This window comes from Suncus etruscus, chromosome 8, assembly GCF_024139225.1.
Source record: "Suncus etruscus isolate mSunEtr1 chromosome 8, mSunEtr1.pri.cur, whole genome shotgun sequence".
In the NCBI taxonomy this organism is placed as follows: Eukaryota; Metazoa; Chordata; class Mammalia; order Eulipotyphla; family Soricidae; genus Suncus; species Suncus etruscus.
The window spans coordinates 61,856,565-61,875,592 of NC_064855.1; the positions used below are offsets into that span (position 1 = coordinate 61,856,565).

General features: G+C 39.1%; 2 protein-coding genes and 1 pseudogene across 2 annotated transcripts in view; all 3 read right to left on the reverse strand.

Moving 5' to 3' along the window:
• EBPL (EBP like) overlaps positions 1-19,028 on the reverse strand; it is a 550,113-nt gene that overhangs the window by 86,907 nt on the left and 444,178 nt on the right. The window lies entirely within an intron of this gene.
• Positions 1-19,028, reverse strand: part of KPNA3 (karyopherin subunit alpha 3) — a 104,971-nt gene that overhangs the window by 29,470 nt on the left and 56,473 nt on the right. Inside the window, exons 8-10 of the mRNA XM_049778791.1 lie at positions 3,717-3,803; positions 3,175-3,344; positions 1,546-1,590 (exon numbers count right to left, since the gene is read on the reverse strand). Coding sequence (XP_049634748.1) covers positions 1,546-1,590; positions 3,175-3,344; positions 3,717-3,803 — 302 coding nt within the window. The remainder of the gene's footprint in view (positions 1-1,545; positions 1,591-3,174; positions 3,345-3,716; positions 3,804-19,028) is intronic.
• LOC126016273 (40S ribosomal protein S3a-like) lies at positions 7,530-18,030 on the reverse strand (annotated as a pseudogene).

The following is a 19,028-nucleotide window of genomic DNA, read 5'->3' on the forward strand; positions in this document are numbered from 1 at the left end:
CCTTCTCCTCTGGCACCTCTAGCCTGAGTTCCAGTGTAGGTTTAGAGACCTGTCCAGAGGTACTTGCTTCTCCAGGAGAGGATAGTGGTTTCTGGAAAGGCGTTTGCCTTTTACGAGGCTGACCCAAGATGGAGTGAGGTTCGAGTCCCCAGAATTTTGTTTTATGAGGAAAAAGTTGAAGTTTTTTTATGCAGTGAATTAAAGATCTTACCAGAGTTCTAAAAAGATACTTTTATAAAGGCTTAAATTAATAAAAATTTTAAGAGTGATTAGTAGAAATAGGACTGTAATGTAGGAAATAGTCATAGTGCAACAGTCATAATACTTCTGCTTCTTTACACAGAGAGGGTGCTAAATGTAAGCAGTTGGAAAAGGGACTGGAAAGAAAGTAATAATTGAGCCAACCGTACAACTTCATACTTTTGTTACTGAAATTGTGTTGAATGCACACCTGGCAGTGATTGTGATGGATTGTGATAGCCTCAAGATGGAAAGAACTTACTATATATATAGTCTTTCTCTAGTTAGCTGGAAGTTACGCTAGTAATTTTACTGCAGAAATTTGATAAAATGTCTGGCCCATTTAATTCAGACTGCAAATCTGGTAGCCTAGATTCACATAATTCCAAGAATTGGTACAGTTTAAGTTAAAAATTAATTATATATTATTTATTATTCATGTTCAGTAATAACTTGTTATCTTTAACTAGGACTTATATTAACTTGGTCTCTAGTATCCCATACTTGCTCTTTTCTATAAGATGAATGTACTGCCAAATACATATAGGTCTTTATCCATCATTACTAGCAGTTATCTATGTACACTTCCAATTTGGGCCTCTGGTGCTCCCAGAAATTATTCATATTAACTGTGAGGAACTTGAGAGTCCATCTTAAAGTTCTCTGTTTGTCTTGGATGAATACTTGTTTTTGGAGGAGAGTTTTAAGGAATTTATAAAACCCAGCGGTTCTCGAGACCCACATCAATATTGTTGTTTTATCTTTTACCACATTTTAAACTAGGGTTCAAGAGCCTAGTTAAAAATAAAAAAATAATTTATTCATTGCCTAAAAAAAATAAAAGATTAATCTTATTTCTAAAAACATATATGTGTGAGGTTGACCAATATTAACATTTATGTATAAACTGTTAAAATCCTAAAATATCAATAGTTCTTCTAGTTCCATAAAACGCAACATCTCAAATACGTTTCTGAGTAATAAGGCCCAGAGACAATTAGAGTTAAGGGCTGGAAGGACCAGAAGGACTGGCTCACTACTTGAAGCTCACCACAAAGAGTGGTGAACACTGTTAGGGAAATAACTACACTACCAACTAGCATGACAATGTTAAAGAATGAGAGAAGTAGAATGCCTGTCACAAATACAGGCACGGACGGGAAGGGGGGGCATTGGTGGTGGGAATGTTGCACTGGTGAAGGGGGGTATTCTGTTTATGACTGAAATCCAACTACAAACATGCTAGTAATCTTGGTGTTTAAATAAAGATTTATATATATAAAAATATGTTTCTGCTTTACTTACGTTTATGTCTGTATGGTATATGAGGACACACAACGCTGGCAAAATCTGAGAAAAGAAAATAAACAGTAAAACTAGCGTTGATAAATATGTCTTTGTAGAAATAAATTAACTGATACAAAATACAGTAAATACTAGATACAGTATTTTCAGGATAAGGAGGACATAGTTAATTTTTTTAACTTAATTTATTTAATTATTGATTGGTTTTTGGGCCACTCCTGGCTTTGCACTCAGAAATCGTCCCTGGCAGGCTGAGGGGCCATACGGGATGCTGGGAATTGAAGGGGATACCTCCCAGGTCAGCCTCATGCAAGGCAAATGCCCCACCACTGTGCTATCTCTCCAGCCCCGGCATTGTTAATTTTTCTTTTTCACTTTTTGGGTCATACCTAGCAGTGCTCAGGGGTTACTCCTGGCTCTCAGTTCAGGAATCACTACTGGCATGGCATGAGGGATCATATGGAATGTCGGAGAATTAAACTCCAGTTAGCTGTATGCAAGGACTCTTTACTAGGGAAATCAAAGTTCAATATGCAAATGCCAAAAGCCTAATGTGAGCTTTCAAATTCAAATTTTCAAATAAATCTGGCAGAGATTAATATATATGAAAGGAATCACCATTGTTTTCAAAACCTGTCTTTTATTTATTTATTTATTTTTTTTAAAGTCTGGGTCATAACAGCTGTGCCAGGGCTTACTCCTGACTCTGTACTCAAGAGTAATATTCTCGGAGGACCAGGTGTTCCAACAGGTAGGCCATGTAAAAGGTCTAAACATACCTTTCCCACTATATCTATCTAGCCCTCATTATCTTTCTTTATAGCATATAATTTCAAGTAGAAATAATACAAGTATATATACTGCAACCTTTACAAAAGCTACTCTTAAATTAAGACTGCAGTCATGGGTCCCACTTAACCTGCTTAAATAAGCTACTCAAGTCAAACTGAAGTTTTCGAACTTAGATTCAGTCAAATTACAACTATATGAAGAATGAAATTTTGTTTTTTAAATTGAGGTCTTAAAAAATATTTTTTAAAGTCTGAGGGGAGGGCAGCAGGTAATATACCAATAATTCTTCTTGTAACAGTAAAAGGGTATAGAAGCTGACCAAAAATATTAACTATAAATTAGTCAACATGGTCAAGTGATTTAATGGTTACATCTATTTTTTTAAAATTGAAAACACTCAGATTCATTTGTAATTACATATTTAAAAGCTATCACTTTGTTATGATGAATTTAACAGAGAAACACAATTTTAAGATCACCAGTTTTTGACAATATTCAAGTGAAATTTCAAAACAGACTTGGCCACTGGTTTCTTGGTTTGTTTTTAGTATTTAAAAGAGTAATATTCAAACATAAATAAAACTTTGAGATTTTATTTTCTCAATTTATATTTGTTTTCTTTTTATGAAAATAGCCACTAAAAATAGGAATTAGGGTGAGTTGTCAAATTATAGAAATACTTATCTATGACCTTAGGAGTTAAAACTAAATATTATTATCTTTAAAAAATCTTATAATGCAGTAAAATTAATGTATTATTTCATTCCCTGTGCATGAAAATCTAAAGCATAAACATAGGGAAAATATACCATCTGGCCTTTGCAATTCTTCATTTACCTCCTGAACTGTCTCCATAGGCGGTGGGGGGTCCTTATTCCTGCAGAGATTGACAATGACCCATGTGACGTTCCGAAGGAAGGTGATGGGAATGGAGGGATTGATGAAGGACAGAAGAGGTTTGACAACTCCCAGTGATATGACATAATCTCTACATTGAGGACCATCACCTACAGAAATGAAAATTGTATTTAAAAAAAAAGTACATTCAGGATGAGAAGTCTGAAATGTATGCAATGGCTCATGTTGGGACACTGATGTTCTATGTTTCCTCACCATTAGTCAAGGGCATGAAGTGCTGCTGTTTCTCCAGATTTTGATTTGGAGAACACCAATTTAACATACATCTCAACAGCAAATTGCGTATCCATTTCAAAGAAATGTTATCTTAAGTTGCTATTTACATAAGGTAAGAAGATAGTCAGATAGTCAACTCCCATTAAAATCAGAGGAAACATAGGGTGTAATGGCTATGCCAATGTAGGAAAAAAGTTAATTAATAATCTTAATTGGAGTCTTTTCAAACTTAAATGCCAACTTACCTATAATGTTTCCCAAAGCCCATACTGCTTGTTCACAAACATTCTGATGTGGTGAGTGGAGAAGTCTCAAAAAAAGAGGTACGGCGTCTAGGAGGAGGAAAAACTAGTATTTATACTGCAAAATGTTCCAAAATTTACAGATTTCAGCTTTAACTCCTACTTGATAAAATACACTGAGCCTGGCACACTTTATCATCCAATTGAAAATCACTATGGGACCAATGAAGGGGGGGTGTTCTTTACATGACTGAAACCCAACTACAATCATATTTGTAATCAAGATGTTTAAATAAAGATATTAATAAAAAAAAAACCAAAGCTATACAATGACATATCATTACAGATACAGTGAATTTTGGTACAGCAAAGAACTGAATTGTCATGTTAAATTTATTACAATCTCTTTACATTTTCATCTTTCTTATTATTTAGAGGCATAGTATATGTAATATGCATTAATTTATAAAATATGAAAAAATAATTCACTATGGAATTAAACTGTGGCAAACAAGTTTACTTTTACAAAAATCAATTTTAGTACCTTCCCTTTATAATATTTAAGTAACAAGCTATTGACAGTACCTAAAAGCTATTGCTATTCTGTTAAACTGGTAAATTCATTTTTTTGTCTGTTTGATTTTTTTTTGTTTGTTTGTTTTTGGGTCATACCCAGCAGCGCTCAGAAATCGCTCCTGGCTCTATGCTCAGAAATCGCTCCTGGCAGGCTCAGGGGACCATATGAGATGCCAGGATTCAAACCACCGTCATTCTGCATGCAAGGCAAATGCCCCACCTCCACACTATCTCTCTGGCCCCGTGGTCAATTCATTTTAAGTCAGTTCTAAAATAAGAAAAGAAAAAACTAAGCCAACTACATGACTTTTCTACAATGCATAAAGTTTTTGCTGCAAATGTAATCTTTTTCTTTTTACTTATATTCTTACAGAAGTCTAACGCAGGGGTCTCAAACTCGCGGCCCGCGGGCCGTTTGCGGCTCTCCGTACAACATTTTGTGGCCCGCAGCCAGCCTTCAAATATTGCACTATTCGCGATTATTTGCTTACCGAATAATCGCAATAAAAATCGCATTAGTAAGAAAAAAAATTGCATTAAACATTCGCATACCCCGAGCAGTTCTGTTCGGGGTATGCAAATGTTTAATGCGATTTTTTGTGATTTTTTTTTCTTACTAATGCGATTTTTTTTTTTTTTTTTGTGGTTTTTGGGTCACACCCGGCAGTGCTCAGGGGTTATTCCTGGCTCCAGGCTCAGAAATTGCTCCTGGCAGGCACGGGGGACCATATGGGGTGCCGGGATTCGAACCGATAACCTCCTGCATGAAAGGCAAACGCCTTACCTCCATGCTATCTCTCTGGCCCACTAATGCGATTTTTTATTGCGAATATTCGGTAAGCGAAATCCCTTATGTGGTCCTGCCTCACCCCGACTTGGCCTCCTGTGGCCCCCAGGTAAATTGAGTTTGAGACCCCTGGTCTAACTCAACTCTCTCGACTTCCCTAACCTGCCTTCCCCAACTCAATAACCTCAGCTCTATTGTTAAGAGTCCAAGGATCTGTTTTCATTTACTATTGCCCATTTTCTTTTTCTGTTTATATGTATCTTGTGAAATCAAGCCTTATTTTTCTTCCATCTGAACTATTTCACTTAACAAGACACCTATTTCCATCCAAGTTGTAGAAAAAGGCAGGACTTGATCTATTTTTTAAATAGCTGAGTAGTATTCTATTGTCTCTATAAATCACAACTTCTGTACTCTATCATCTATAATTGAGCACATGGGTTGTTTCCAGCTCTTGGCTACTGTAAATAATGCTAAAATGAACACAGATGTGCATTTGTCATTTCAAATTGAGTTTTCTATTTGTCAGCTAGATGCAAAAGAGTGGAATTGATAGAGTTAGATGCAAAAGAGTGGAATTGCTGAGTCTTTTAGCATCTTTTTTTTTTCATTAAAAAATAAATTTGTTTCCAAATTAAATTCCATAGGAATTAAATCAGATTACATTTCCACCAACAGTGAGTGAGGGTCTTTTACATGGCAACCCTGACAGCACGAAATGCTTTCTTCCAGTCTTCTAGACATAGCCTTTTCTCGTTGGTGTGAGGATGGCATTTCCCTGTCAGTGAAGATGAACATTTTTTCCTGATACTTACTGAATATCTACTTCTTCTTTGAGGAAATGTTTGTTTAGCGCTTTCCTCCATTTTTTTTTTTTTTGATGAGGTTATCTGTTTTGTTGCTGTTGTTGAATTGTGAGTGCTTTTTATCTCAGAAATTAGCCCTCTGAGATAGATGTATGGTGTCCAAAACGTTTTTCCATTCAGCAGAGTGCTTTTATGTGGGGGGCTGTGGGGGGATCAGGTGTCTTTTATTTTTTTTAAGTTAAAAAATAATATTAGAAATTTTGAGGCAGAGGAAGGAGAGGGAGAGAAAAAGAACAAGTTAACATGCTCAAAATAGAGTGTAGGCTTCTCCAAAGGCAGCAAATGGAATCCCCAATACACAACCCAACTTTAAAATATGAAAGCACACATCAACAGAAGGAGAGGTGGGGGCATGTGCTTGGGCAACACACGTGCAGAGAAACATAGGTACAGGCAGCACATTCACACTTCAGGTGTCTGCCTTTCCTTTCTCTGCCAAAAGAGTAGAATTATAGAAGATACTTTTGAAGTCAATATTATGAAGAGTTCTACTTTACTAGGAGGTCTAATTTACTTTAATTTTTGAGTATGGTGGGCTAGGGATCAACTCTTTTTTCCATGTGGCTAACTGGTTTCCTAACATTTTCTCCAAAGAGACTTTCATTACTCATTTTAACGTTCCTAGTTACTTTATGTTATCCAACCTTCTATCTTAGGCTTAACTTCTGGATCCTAAACTCTACTTCACTGGCCTGGTTGTGCTTTTATAGCAGTACCATACTGTTTTTTGGTGGGTTTTTTTTTTTTTTTTGGTTTTTGGGCCACACCCATTTGACGCTCAGAAGTCACTCCTGGCTTGGGGGACTATATGGGACACCAGGGGATCGAACTACGGTCCTTCCTATGCTAGCGCTTGCAAGGCAGACACCTTACCTCTAGCGCCACCTTCCCGGCCCCATACCATACTGTTTTGATGGTTATTGCTGTATACTATAGGTTGAGGTCAGGGAGTATAATACTTCTGATCTTTTTTCCTCAGAACAAATAGTTTTGATATTCTGGAAATTCATTGTATGGTTCCATACACATTTTAATAGCATTTGTCCTATGTTCTTATAGAAGATTACTAGAATTCTGATAGAGTACACTGAATCTGTATAATGCTTTGGGTCATTTTAATAACATGGAGTATTTCTTCATTTTCTTGCGTCTTCTATTTTTCTTTTTTATAGTAACAGTTTTCAATGTATAAATTCACCTTCATTGTTAAGTTGATTTCTAGGTACCTGATGTTTTTAGATACAATTGTAAATGGTAATATTCTTTTGATTTCTTTTTATTCAGACTCTTGTCTGAAAAAAGAATGCAACAGATTTTTGTCTTGATTTTGTAGTCTGTTACTTTGCTATACAGGTTTATTGTGCAAAGTTAATCTTAAAATATAGTTACTTTAGTCTATACAATTTCAACTGCTGGTATGAAACAAAAACCTAAACATACTCATTATCAGTTTTAAAAGTTCATTAAAGGATTTAAAAAAAAGACCTCAAATAAAACCTTTTTATTTGTTACCTAAGAAAGCCTTCTTTTTTTTTTTTTGGTTTTTGGTTTTTGGGTCATACCCAGCAGTGCTCAGAGGTTACTCCTGGCAGGCTTGAGGGACCATATGGGATGCCGGGATTCAAACCAATGACCTTCTGCATGAAAGGCAAACACCTTACCTCCATGCTATCTCTCCAGCCCAGAAAGCCTTACTTTTAAACGTATTCTTGCATTAGTGGTTCATATTCAGCAGCACATTCAACGTTAGCACCTGTCACATTTCCAGTGGCTTTTCCAGAACTGCTTCACCATGAAGTTCCATAAGTTTCCAAATCAAACTTAGGCTTTTTCAGCATTTTTGATTTTCTAACAAAGACATCTGGAGTGGATTAATAGAATAGAAGCCTTTTCTATGTCTTTCCCAATACTATCTGGAATCAACTTATTGACCACCTCTTTTTCTTGGGGGTGGGAGGAGCCACATCCAGCAAGGCACAGGAGTTACTCCTAGCTCTGCACTCAGAAATTACTCCTGGCAGATGTGGGAGACCATATGGGAAGTTGGGGATCAAACCCAGGTTGGCTGCATGCAAGGCAAATGCCCTCCTTGCTGTACTATGGCTATGGCCTTCTTGACCACTTTTGTTAAGTCATTTGTTTGCATCTCTCAAGTCAGAATTTCCAACATCTTCTGAATCTGGTAAACTTGCTGATGCTGAGCCTAAGAGGTCTTCCAGATCTGATTGCTGTGCTTCTTAGTGAAACCAATACAGAACACATGAAGCAAATAACCAAGGGTAGTTCGTTTTATTATTTTTTTTTGGGGGGGGGGGCACATCCGTTGATGCTCAGGGGTTACTCCTGGCTCAGAGATCAGAAATCACTCCTGGCTTGGGGGACCATATTGGATGCTGGGGGATGGAACCGTGGTCCGTCCTAGGTCAGCTGTGTGCAAGGCAAAAAATGCCCTACCGCTAGCTACACCACTGCTCTGGCCCCACCAAGGGTAGTTTTGACATAACATGAGCTTCAATTATGGTCTGCCATGTTTTGACCATTTTGTCACAGGTGAAGTCATGCCATGGAAGTTTGTCAAGCAATTTTTTCCCCCTAAACATCCTTCACAATTAGCTTGAATTTTCTAAATAGAACTTCACTGCTCAGCAGATCAGCAGGGCTCTCTTAGAATGCAACTACCCGACCCCCGCTCCTGACCCCGCGGGCGACCAGGGTGAGTGCACTCTCCTGGGGCGCTCACAGGTGGAGGACCGGAGACATCCGCGTCCGCCACCTTGCGCGCGACCCGCCCCCCCCCATAGACTGCAGAGGCCTGAGCCGCTCCAACCGGGCTGTAGGGACCCCCGCTCCTGACCCTGCGGGCGACCAGGGTGAGTGCACTCACCTGGGGCGCTCACACGTGGAGGACCGGAGACATCCGCGTCCGCCACCTTGCGCGCGACCCCCCCCCATAGACTGCAGAGGCCTGAGCCGCTCCAACCGGGCTGTAGGGACCCCCGTTCCTGACCCCGCAGGCGACCAGGGTGAGTGCACTCTCCTGGGGCGCTCACACGTGGAGGACCGGAGACATCCGCGTCCGCCACCTTGTGCGCGACCGCCCCCCCCCCCCCATAGACTGCAGAGGCCAGCTTGTTGGCACAGAGACCACACTACCCGTTGCCTCAACTTCCAGGCTCCAGAGTTCACCCCACCTGACCCGAGTGTAGACAGAGGAGGACATTCCTTAGGAGTCACCTGCCCCGCTGGGACAGGTGGGACGAATAGACCGGGTGAGCTTGGGCCTGCCCCCTGGACCTTTAGGTAACCTAGAGCAACCTAGCCCCGAGCCCCAGAGTGGACCTGAGACCCCCCCCCAAGGGCTGAGAGCAGCTACCGGGAGGGCTTGACTGGGGGAATTTCCTCTGCGGTAACTCGGAGGAGCAGAGCTTCATTGACCCCCAGATAAGGGAGGGAACAGAGATTCAGGCTCAACAGCGCCCGCAACCAGTATGGCCAGAAGCAGAACTACACCTGCTGACAGAAATAAAGAGGAAGACTGACTTCCAAGTAGTAGAGGAGAGGAGAAACAGTGCCCCCCACCACTGTGGTCAGGAAAGGGCCAGTACTAGCTGCCAACAAAAGGGGAAAACAACTAACCAGGCCACATAAAGAGTACAGGAGGATCCAAACCTCAGCGAGTTCACCCAAAAGTCCTTCTAGAACCACCCTCAGGGAGGGAACCCACTCCCACACCACAGGGGATTAAAACAGGTGAAAATTAGAAGCACAGCTCTCTAAAACACACCATTAAATACAAAGAAATATGCGTAAATCAAGAAGATCACTAATATCTGGAGATATGGTGACAAACCCTTGCAAGCTTCCAAGTCCACCAAAACGCACAGATCCACGCGATGAAGACCTAAAAGCAGCCATGAGGAAGGAAATGCAAGAATTAATAAAAGGAATGAGAGAAACCCTAGCTATCAAGTATAAGAAATCTATGGATGAACGAATCAGCCAAATTAAAGAAGAAATGTTAAAGAACATGAGAGATTCCATACAAAAAGAAGTGAAGGAATTAAAAGACAAAGTAACAAGCCTTACAAGCAGAAACACAGAAATGGAGAAACACATTGAAGAACTCGAAGGAAAACTGCAAACAAAAAATGATCAAGAAACCAACAAAGAAATAAAAGGCAAAGCACTGGAAGGAAAGGTCCAGTATCTAATGAACAAGGACAAAAGAAACAACCTAAGAATTGTGGGTATACCAGAAGGGGAGGAATTAGGGAAAGGGGAAGAACAAGTAGTCAGAGAGATAATAGCGGAGAACTTCCCCACCCTCTGGAAGGAAACTGCAATGCCAATACAGGAAATAAAAAGAGTTCCCAATAAGATAGACCCTAATAAACAAACACCAAGACACATGGTAATCCAATTGGCAAAAAACAAAGAGAAAGAGGAACTCCTTAAAGCAATAAGAAAGAAAAGAAACCTCAAGTACCAAGGTAGGGACATAAGAATCAAACCAGATCTCCCATTCGAAATAATTCAAGCAAGAAGACAGTGGAATGACATATTTAAACGACTGAATGAAAGAAATTTCCAACCTAGGGTCCAATACCCAGCAAAACTTACATTCATATGGGAGGATAGACTAAAAACATTCTCAAACAAGAACGAATTTGAACTATTTGTGCAAACAAAACCGATCCTAAACGACTTACTCAAAGACGAATTACACAATCCAAACCCCCGATTGTAACAAAAACCACCCTACACAACACAACTACACAACAATCCTCTCTCTCAATAATCTCCCTAAATGTTAACGGACTAAACTCTCCAATTAAAAGACACATAGTAGAGAACTGGATTAGGAAAAATAAACCGGACTTCTGCTGTCTGCAAGAAACACACCTACAGATGCAGGATAAGCACAGGCTTAGAATAAAAGGATGGAAAGTAATTAATTATTCAGGCCAATGGAAAACAAAAAAGAGCAGGGACAGCCATTCTTATATCAGACTAAATTGCATTCAACTTCAAGAAAGTGATCAGAGACAAAGAGGGTCACTACTTAACTGATCAGGGGAACATTAGATCAAGAAACACTAACCCTGGTCAATATCTATGCACCTAATGTAGAGTCAGCAAAATATGTGAGGCAACTACTGGCAAACCTGGAGAAACACATGAAGGGAAATGTGATAATAGCAGGGGACCTCAATACTCCACTATCACCACTGGACAGATCCACCAAACAGAAAAATAGCAAAGAAATAAGAGCTCTAAATGAAAAATTAGAAGATTTAGGGCTAATAGACTTATATAGAGCACTCCACCCCCAGAAAGCAGAATACACATTCTTCTCAAGCCCACATGGAACCTTCTCCAGAATAGACCATGTATTAGGATACAAAGCCAACCTATATAAGACCACAAAGGTAAGGATCATTAGAAGTACCCTCTCAGATCTCTATGCCACAGAGCTCAAAATTGAGGTCAAGAAGAAGCAATGGAGAAAAACTAATACTTGGAGATTAAACAACATGCTGCTCAACAACAGCTGGATCAAAGAACAACTCAAGGAAGAAATAAAAAGATTCCTTGAGACAAATGACAATGAAGAGACAACATGTCAAAATTTATGGGACACAGCAAAAGCAGTAATTAGGGGGAAACTCATAGCAATACAGGCCTATGTCAAGAATCAGGAAAATAACAAAACCAACAGTTTAAAAGATCACCTCAAAGAATTGGAACAACAGCAACAGAGAAATCCAACCACATCCAGAAGGCAAGAAATAATAAAAACCAGAGCAGAAATAAACAACATAGAAACTAAGAAAACAATACAAAAAATCAATGAGACCAGGAGTTGGTTTTTCGAAAAAATAAACAAGATAGACAAACCACTGGCAAAACTCACCAAAAAAAAAAAAAGAGAGAAAACACCCAAATCAGTAGGATCACAAATGAAAGGGGAGATATTACAACAGAACCCCAAGAAATACAACATATCATGAGATCATATTATGAACAACTATACTCAACTAGGCTAGAGAACCCAGTAGAAATCGATAGATTCTTGGAAAAACGCCTTTTCCAAGACTAGAAAAGGAAGATCTAGAAATCCTAAACAGACCAATCACCTCAGAGGAAATTGAAGATGTAATTAAAAAACTCCCTAAGAACAAAAGCCCAGGCCCAGATGGATTTACAGGTGAATTCTATCAAACATTTCAAGAAGAGTTACTACCACTTTTCCATAGGCTCTTCCAAACCATAGAAAAAAACAGGAATCCTCCCTAACTCCTTTTATGAGGCTAATATCACACTCATTCCCAAAGAAGGCAAAGACACTACCAAAAAAGAAAACTACAGACCAATCTCACTAATGAACATAGATGCAAAGATACTCAATAAAATATTAGCAAACCGAATCCAGCACTTCATCAAAAAGATCATACATCACGATCAAGTGGAATTCATCCCAGGAATGCAAGGTTGGTTCAACATACGCAAATCAATCAACATTATACACCACATCAACAACATGAAAGACAAAAACCACATGATCATATCAATCGATGCAGAGAAGGCATTTGACAAAATCCAACATCCTTTCATGTTAAAGACACTCAGCAAAATAGGGTTAGAAGGAACCTTCCTCAAGATAGTTACAGCTATCTATGAAAAGCCTACAGCCAACATTATACTCAATGGTGAGAAACTAGAAGCATTCCCACTAAGATCAGGAACTAGGCAAGGCTGTCCACTCTCTCCACTCTTATTCAATATAACCTTAGAAGTCCTAGCAATAGCAATCCGACAAGAAAAAGAAATCAAAGGAATTCAAATTGGGAAAGAGGAACACAAGCTATCTCTTTTTGCCGACGATATGATAATATACATAGAAAACCCTAAAGAGTCCACAGTAAAACTCCTAGAAACAATTAACCAATACAGCAAAGTGGCTGGTTACAAAGTCAATACACAAAAGACAGTAGCGTTTCTATATACAAACAATGAAGTTGAGGAGAGAGAGATTAAAAATACAATTCCATTTATGATAGTACCAAAAAAATATCAAGTATCTAGGAATCAACCTTACAAGAGAAGTGAAAGACCTATACCAGGGAAACTTTAAAACACTTCAGAAAGAAATTGAAGACGATCTAAAGAAATGGAAGAACATCCCATGCTCATGGATAGGTAGAATTAACATAATCAAAATGACTATCCTACCCAAACTCCTTTATAGATTTAATGCAATCCCTATCCAAATCCAGACACAATTCTTTAAAGAATTAGAACAATCATTCACAAAATTCATCTGGAACCACAAAAGACCCAGGATAGCCAAACAAATACTGAAAAACAAGAAGCTGGGAGGTATCTCCTTACCTAACTTGAAACTATACTATAAAGCCATAGTAATCAAAACAGCATGGTACTGGAACAGAGACAGGACCTCAGACCAGTGGGTCAGAACAGAATTCCCAGACATAAACCCCCAGGTATATAGCCAACTAATATTTGATAAAAGAGGCAAGAATCTGAAATGGAACAAAGAAAGCCTATTCAACAAATGGTGTTGGTACAACTGGAAAGCCACATGTACGAAAGTGAAAATCAATCCATACCTTACTCCTTATACAAAAATCAACTCAAAATGGATCAAAGACCTTGAAATCAGACCCGAATCCATAAAGTTTATCGAGAATAAAATAGGCAGAACACTTGAAGACCTATATATCAAAAAGGTCTTTGAGAATGGAGCACCAATGGCAAGAACGTTAGCATCAAATATAAACAAATGGGACTACATCAAACTAAAAAGCTTCTGCATGGCAAAAGAAACCCTACTTAACGCAAGAAGACAGCTAACAGAATGGGAAAACATCTTTTCACTCGACATATCAGATAAAGGGCTGATATCTAGAACATACAAAGCACTCAGAAAGCTGAACCCCCCAAAACCAAACAAAGCTATAAAAAAATGGGGAGATGAAATGAATAGACACTTCTCTGAGGAAGACAGAAGGATGGCCAACAAACACATGAAAACATGCTCACCTTCACTCATCATCAGGGAGATCCAAATCAAGACAACAATGAGATACCACCTTAGACCAGTGAGGATGGCCCACATCAAAAATAATGGAAACAACCTTTGTTGGCGGGGATGTGGTATGAAAGGAACTCTCATCCACTGCTGGTGGGAATGCCCCCTAGTCCAACACCTATGGAGGAAAGTCTGGAGAGTGCTCAAAGAACTCAGAATTGAGCTGCCATTTGACCCAGCAATTGCTCTCCTAAGCATATACCCCCAAGATGGAAGGACATTCATTCCAAAATACATATGCACCCTACTATTTATCACAGCACTCAGTATAATAGCCAAATCTTGGAACCAACCTAGATGTCCAACAACAGATGAATGGATCATTAAGATGTGGTACATATACACAATGGAATATTACATGGCAGTTAGAAATGATACAATCACAGACTTTGCAGCAACGTGGATGGACCTAGATCATGTTATGTTAAACGAAGTAAGCCAGAAGACAAAAGATAAACACAGAATGGTAGCACTATTCTGAAACACCTAGAACATATATTTTATACACAACTAATACCTAACAATCATATAACAGGGTTTAACAGGGTAGAAACTCCGAACACTGTAATAGTCAACATATACGTGGGAGCAGTGTCCAAAATACATGAAAAAGGAACAATGCAAACTCTTGACTGCACATTATACCACAAAGAAAACAGCAACAACAGAAACAGCAACATAGAGAGAACAGGTATGTAATCAGACTCCTACAACAAAGGCCCACAATAATCCCTTAGAGATCGTAAACAGGAACACAAGTATAGAACACCACGGGAAATCACGGAATGAAATGGCAACATACCATAACACTACGTTTTAAACCCTTTACCTTACTATATTTTAAATAACCTCTCAGCTTCTCTGTCCACAGGCGCCCTTAGATACAAAGGGCGGACAAACTAAGATGGCAACTCGGGATACCACACGAGATACCATACCTTGCTTGCACTACGAGATGGCCACGAGAAAACTCTTTAACATACACTTTATCTCTAGGTTAAACCTTCTTTTAGGAATTGAAGCACGTGACCAGTCAGACCACCAAAGCAGTACCTGCGACGTACAGACCTAAACTATAGGCTCTAGTCATGGAACACATTCAACCAAACCAGCATTCCCTTGCTATTCTCTCCTTTCTTCTCACTACTTTTTTTTTCTTTTCTTTTTCTCTTCTATTCTTCTCTTTACTTTTTTCCCTTTCTCTTCTCCCTTTCTTTCTACGGTATTTTCTCTTTTCTCTTCCTTCATACCCCTCCCATATTCCTTCCCCTTTCTCCCCCCCTGAAATTCAACTATCCCTTCCCCCCTCAATCCCATCCAGATCTCCCACCATATTAAAACTCTCCACCCTCAGTCCTTAATCTTTTAGGCATCAAGATCGACCTCCTACCCAATGAACCAGTACCCAGCACCCAGGCGAGGGGACACCCAGCCGAACCCACACCTCGTCTCCTGCAAGAAAAGACAGCCAACTCCCCTGTGGACTCATGCTGCGAGACCCTCCCTACCAACTCCCCCTAACGTGGACTGTTTCTTGAAACCGGACTTAGGTCCAATAGTATTCCCAATGCAAGAACTCTTCCAAGACCTCCCTGCTGCAAATTTTTACCAATCTGAAGAGGGTTAGGGGGTGTGATTAGAAGATGCCTGGGAACCCACACACCACAAGAAAAATCCAAAAGACAATGGGAAAACTGTACTTCCAACATAGGCATTAGACCTGTAATACACCACCACTTTACCTGTTCTCCCCCAAATGCAAAGTAGTCTTTTGCACCACTTTGGCCCTTTAAAAACTTCGCTAACTCATTTTATTTCTTTTTTTTTAATTTATTTATTTTTTTTAAATGTTTGTCCTACATATACATTTGTGGGCACACACACTTTTATTTCCTTTTTTTTTTTTTTTAATCGTGTTTGGGTATGTGACCTATTTCTGTTATCCACTCTGTCCACCCCAAATACTCCGACATATAATGGAGCACCACTTCCCCCTGCAAAGGCACACTAAATAAAGGGGAAATCTTACATATTAAAAAAAAAGAGCTCTTATCTACTAGAGATAGGAACTCATAGTTGTTTACAATACAGGGATATCTCCTACCTTGAAAATATGTCATGTGGAACCAACTTAGACCTCAGGTGATTAGATATCATCCATCCAGCCTTGAACCCTGGATCCCAGACATAGAAATGACACAGCTCTTCACAACAGCTGCAAGAAACAAACTCCATCTGGGACAGCCTTAATACTGCAGGGTCAACAACAAGGGCCAGCTCTAACATGATATCCCGACAATGAGGAAAATGTGAACAACTTGACCTTAGAGCAGTTGAGCCTACCTTACCAGCTAACGACAAGACAAAACCAGAAGACGTGGCACCCTTTGGTAGGTCCAAAAGCCAAGATCGTGATTTACAGATGACTGGCTGCTAGAATCACGACCAGACTGTATACATCTTGGGACCAACATAAAAGCCCTAGTCTAGGGTTTGAACTAAGACCTGCACAATAAGCATGATCCCCAGTTCCAAAGGTCCGGCAGAGACAATTGTAACGGAAAGGGGCTTCTGGAAGAACAAAGAAAGACGCTATCCTAGATGCCTTCCTAGGTTCAGTGCAAAGACCAAGATCACCAACCTCAGAAGATGGATTAAAATGGCACTGAGGTAACAGAACCTCTAGATTCACAAAGACTGACTTCACCATAAGTCCCACCTCAGGATATGTACAGATACTGAGACCTCTAAACACAGAGCTCTGATTGTACCACACTGGACAGAGCAGAAGTCTTCTACATACCAAAAAACAAACAAACAAACAAACAAACAAAAAAAAAAACCCACCACCGGGAGAGTAATGATCCTGAGCAAAGACTAGAGCTGCTCCCATGACAGTATACTCCAAGGACGGAGAAACCCCATATCTCATAGGGCAAGTGAATTTCTTTTCGAATGACCCCAATATTTACTGTGTCAGGGCAGGAGGGAAAAAAAAGAAGAATACAAAAAACACAAAACCTTGGTTATTTTTATATATATATATTACCTTCATTTATTATTGTTATTATTATTTTTATTTACCTAGCTATTTTGGTCGATTTCTCAGTTTGGATGTGATTATTGAAATTGTTGTCCCCAATTATTCTTATTTTTTTTTCTCTTCCTTTCTTTTCTTTCGTTATGTGCTACGCCATGTTTCTTATTTCAAGACCACGGCGTGTTTTTTGTTTGTTTGTTTGTTTTTGTTTGTTTTTTTGTTTTTTGTTTTTTAATCTGTTTTTTTGTGGTGCATATCCTTATAGCTGGAGTCCTCACTGGATATTTGACACTTCTTTTGGTACTGGTGGAGTGTTTCACCTTCTTTTTCTCCTTCATTTCCCAAATCGATGATGAGAACCTCTAGAATGATTCTGCCCATTTTCGGGGTATTAAACTCTTACCCCAGTTTATTTATTTTCTCTTTTTCAGGCAAAACCACGCAACTTGAACTAGCTACCCCTGCCCCTACTTAGACGGGGAAATAAGGGAGGCATCAAGACCAAACTGATGCAAGACTACTAAGTAGTTGGTTAGAGACAGAGGGGACCACATATTCTAGCTGCCCTGGGGGTGAGGGAAGAGGAAATGGGAGGTAGGACAAAAACGGAGGTGTAGGGAGGACAATTTGGGGATGGGAATCCCCCCTGATTTTATGTAAATATGTACCTAAAATATTATTGTCAACAATATGTAAGCCACTATGATCAAAATAAAAATTATATTAAAAAAAAAATGAATGCAACTACCCTTAAGGCCATCAGAAGCAATTTTGGTACCTTGGATTCTAGTGACAAGAATTTTGCAAACATATCTGATATGAACATAACAGTTGGCTTTCACGTCATACCAGTCTTAGAAAATGGATCAACCACTTTCTTCTTGGATCCCTTTTTTGCCACCTTTGATAAAGTGCTTGTTTTTGCTAACCACCATGGTACCAAAAGGGCTGAAGAATTATTCTTTACATACTTATATCTGACATGTAAAAACTAGAAGTACCTTGTTGCCCAGATTTTAAAATATTGGTATCATTCATTTCTAAGCAGGCATAAAGAATAAGCTAGACCAATCTTTCTTAATTTTTAGTCAACTGTATACTATTTCTAAGATTTTTTGCTCTATTTCTTCAATAGCAATATTATTTACTTAACATTTAATATGAACTTACCTTTATTGAAATCTAAATTAATTTGGTGAAAATATCTAAATGTACAATTCAATGATTATTGGTATTTATACTGAAATATAAAATATTCACTGAAACTTTCTATAATTCTTTTATTTGCTTGTTTTTAGGTCATACCAGGCAATGTTCAAGACATACTCTAGTTTCTGTGCTAAAAGATCATTCCTGACAGGGCTCACGGGACAATATGTGGCTGACTCTGGGGATTGAACCAGGGTTGTCCACATTCAAAGATAAAATCCTTAACTCCTTTATTCTCTCTGACCCTACTATTTAAAATTTTTTATTTTGTGGGGCCGGAGAGATAGCATGGAGGTAAGGCGTTTGCCTTTCATGCAGAAAGTCATTGGTTTGAATCCCAGCATCCCAAACGGTCCCCTGAGCTTGCCAGGAGCAATTTCTGAGCATAGAGTCAGGAGTAACCCCTAAGCACTGCCGGGTGCGACCCAAAAACCAAGAAAAAAAATATATTTTTTTTTATTTTGAGGTTACATTCAGCTGTGCTCAGAATCTACTCCTGGCTATGTGCTCACTCCTAGTGGATTTTGGGGGACCAATCATATGGGATTCAGGAGAATTGAAAAACTCAGGTTGTCTACGTACAAGGCAAGCATTCTACCCACTGTATTATTTCTGTGGCCCCAGAAGTAATATTATTATATTTCATATATTTGTTTTGTTTTGAGGCCACACCCAGTGGTGCTAAAGGGTTACTCCTGGGTCTGCACTCAGAATCGCTCCTGAC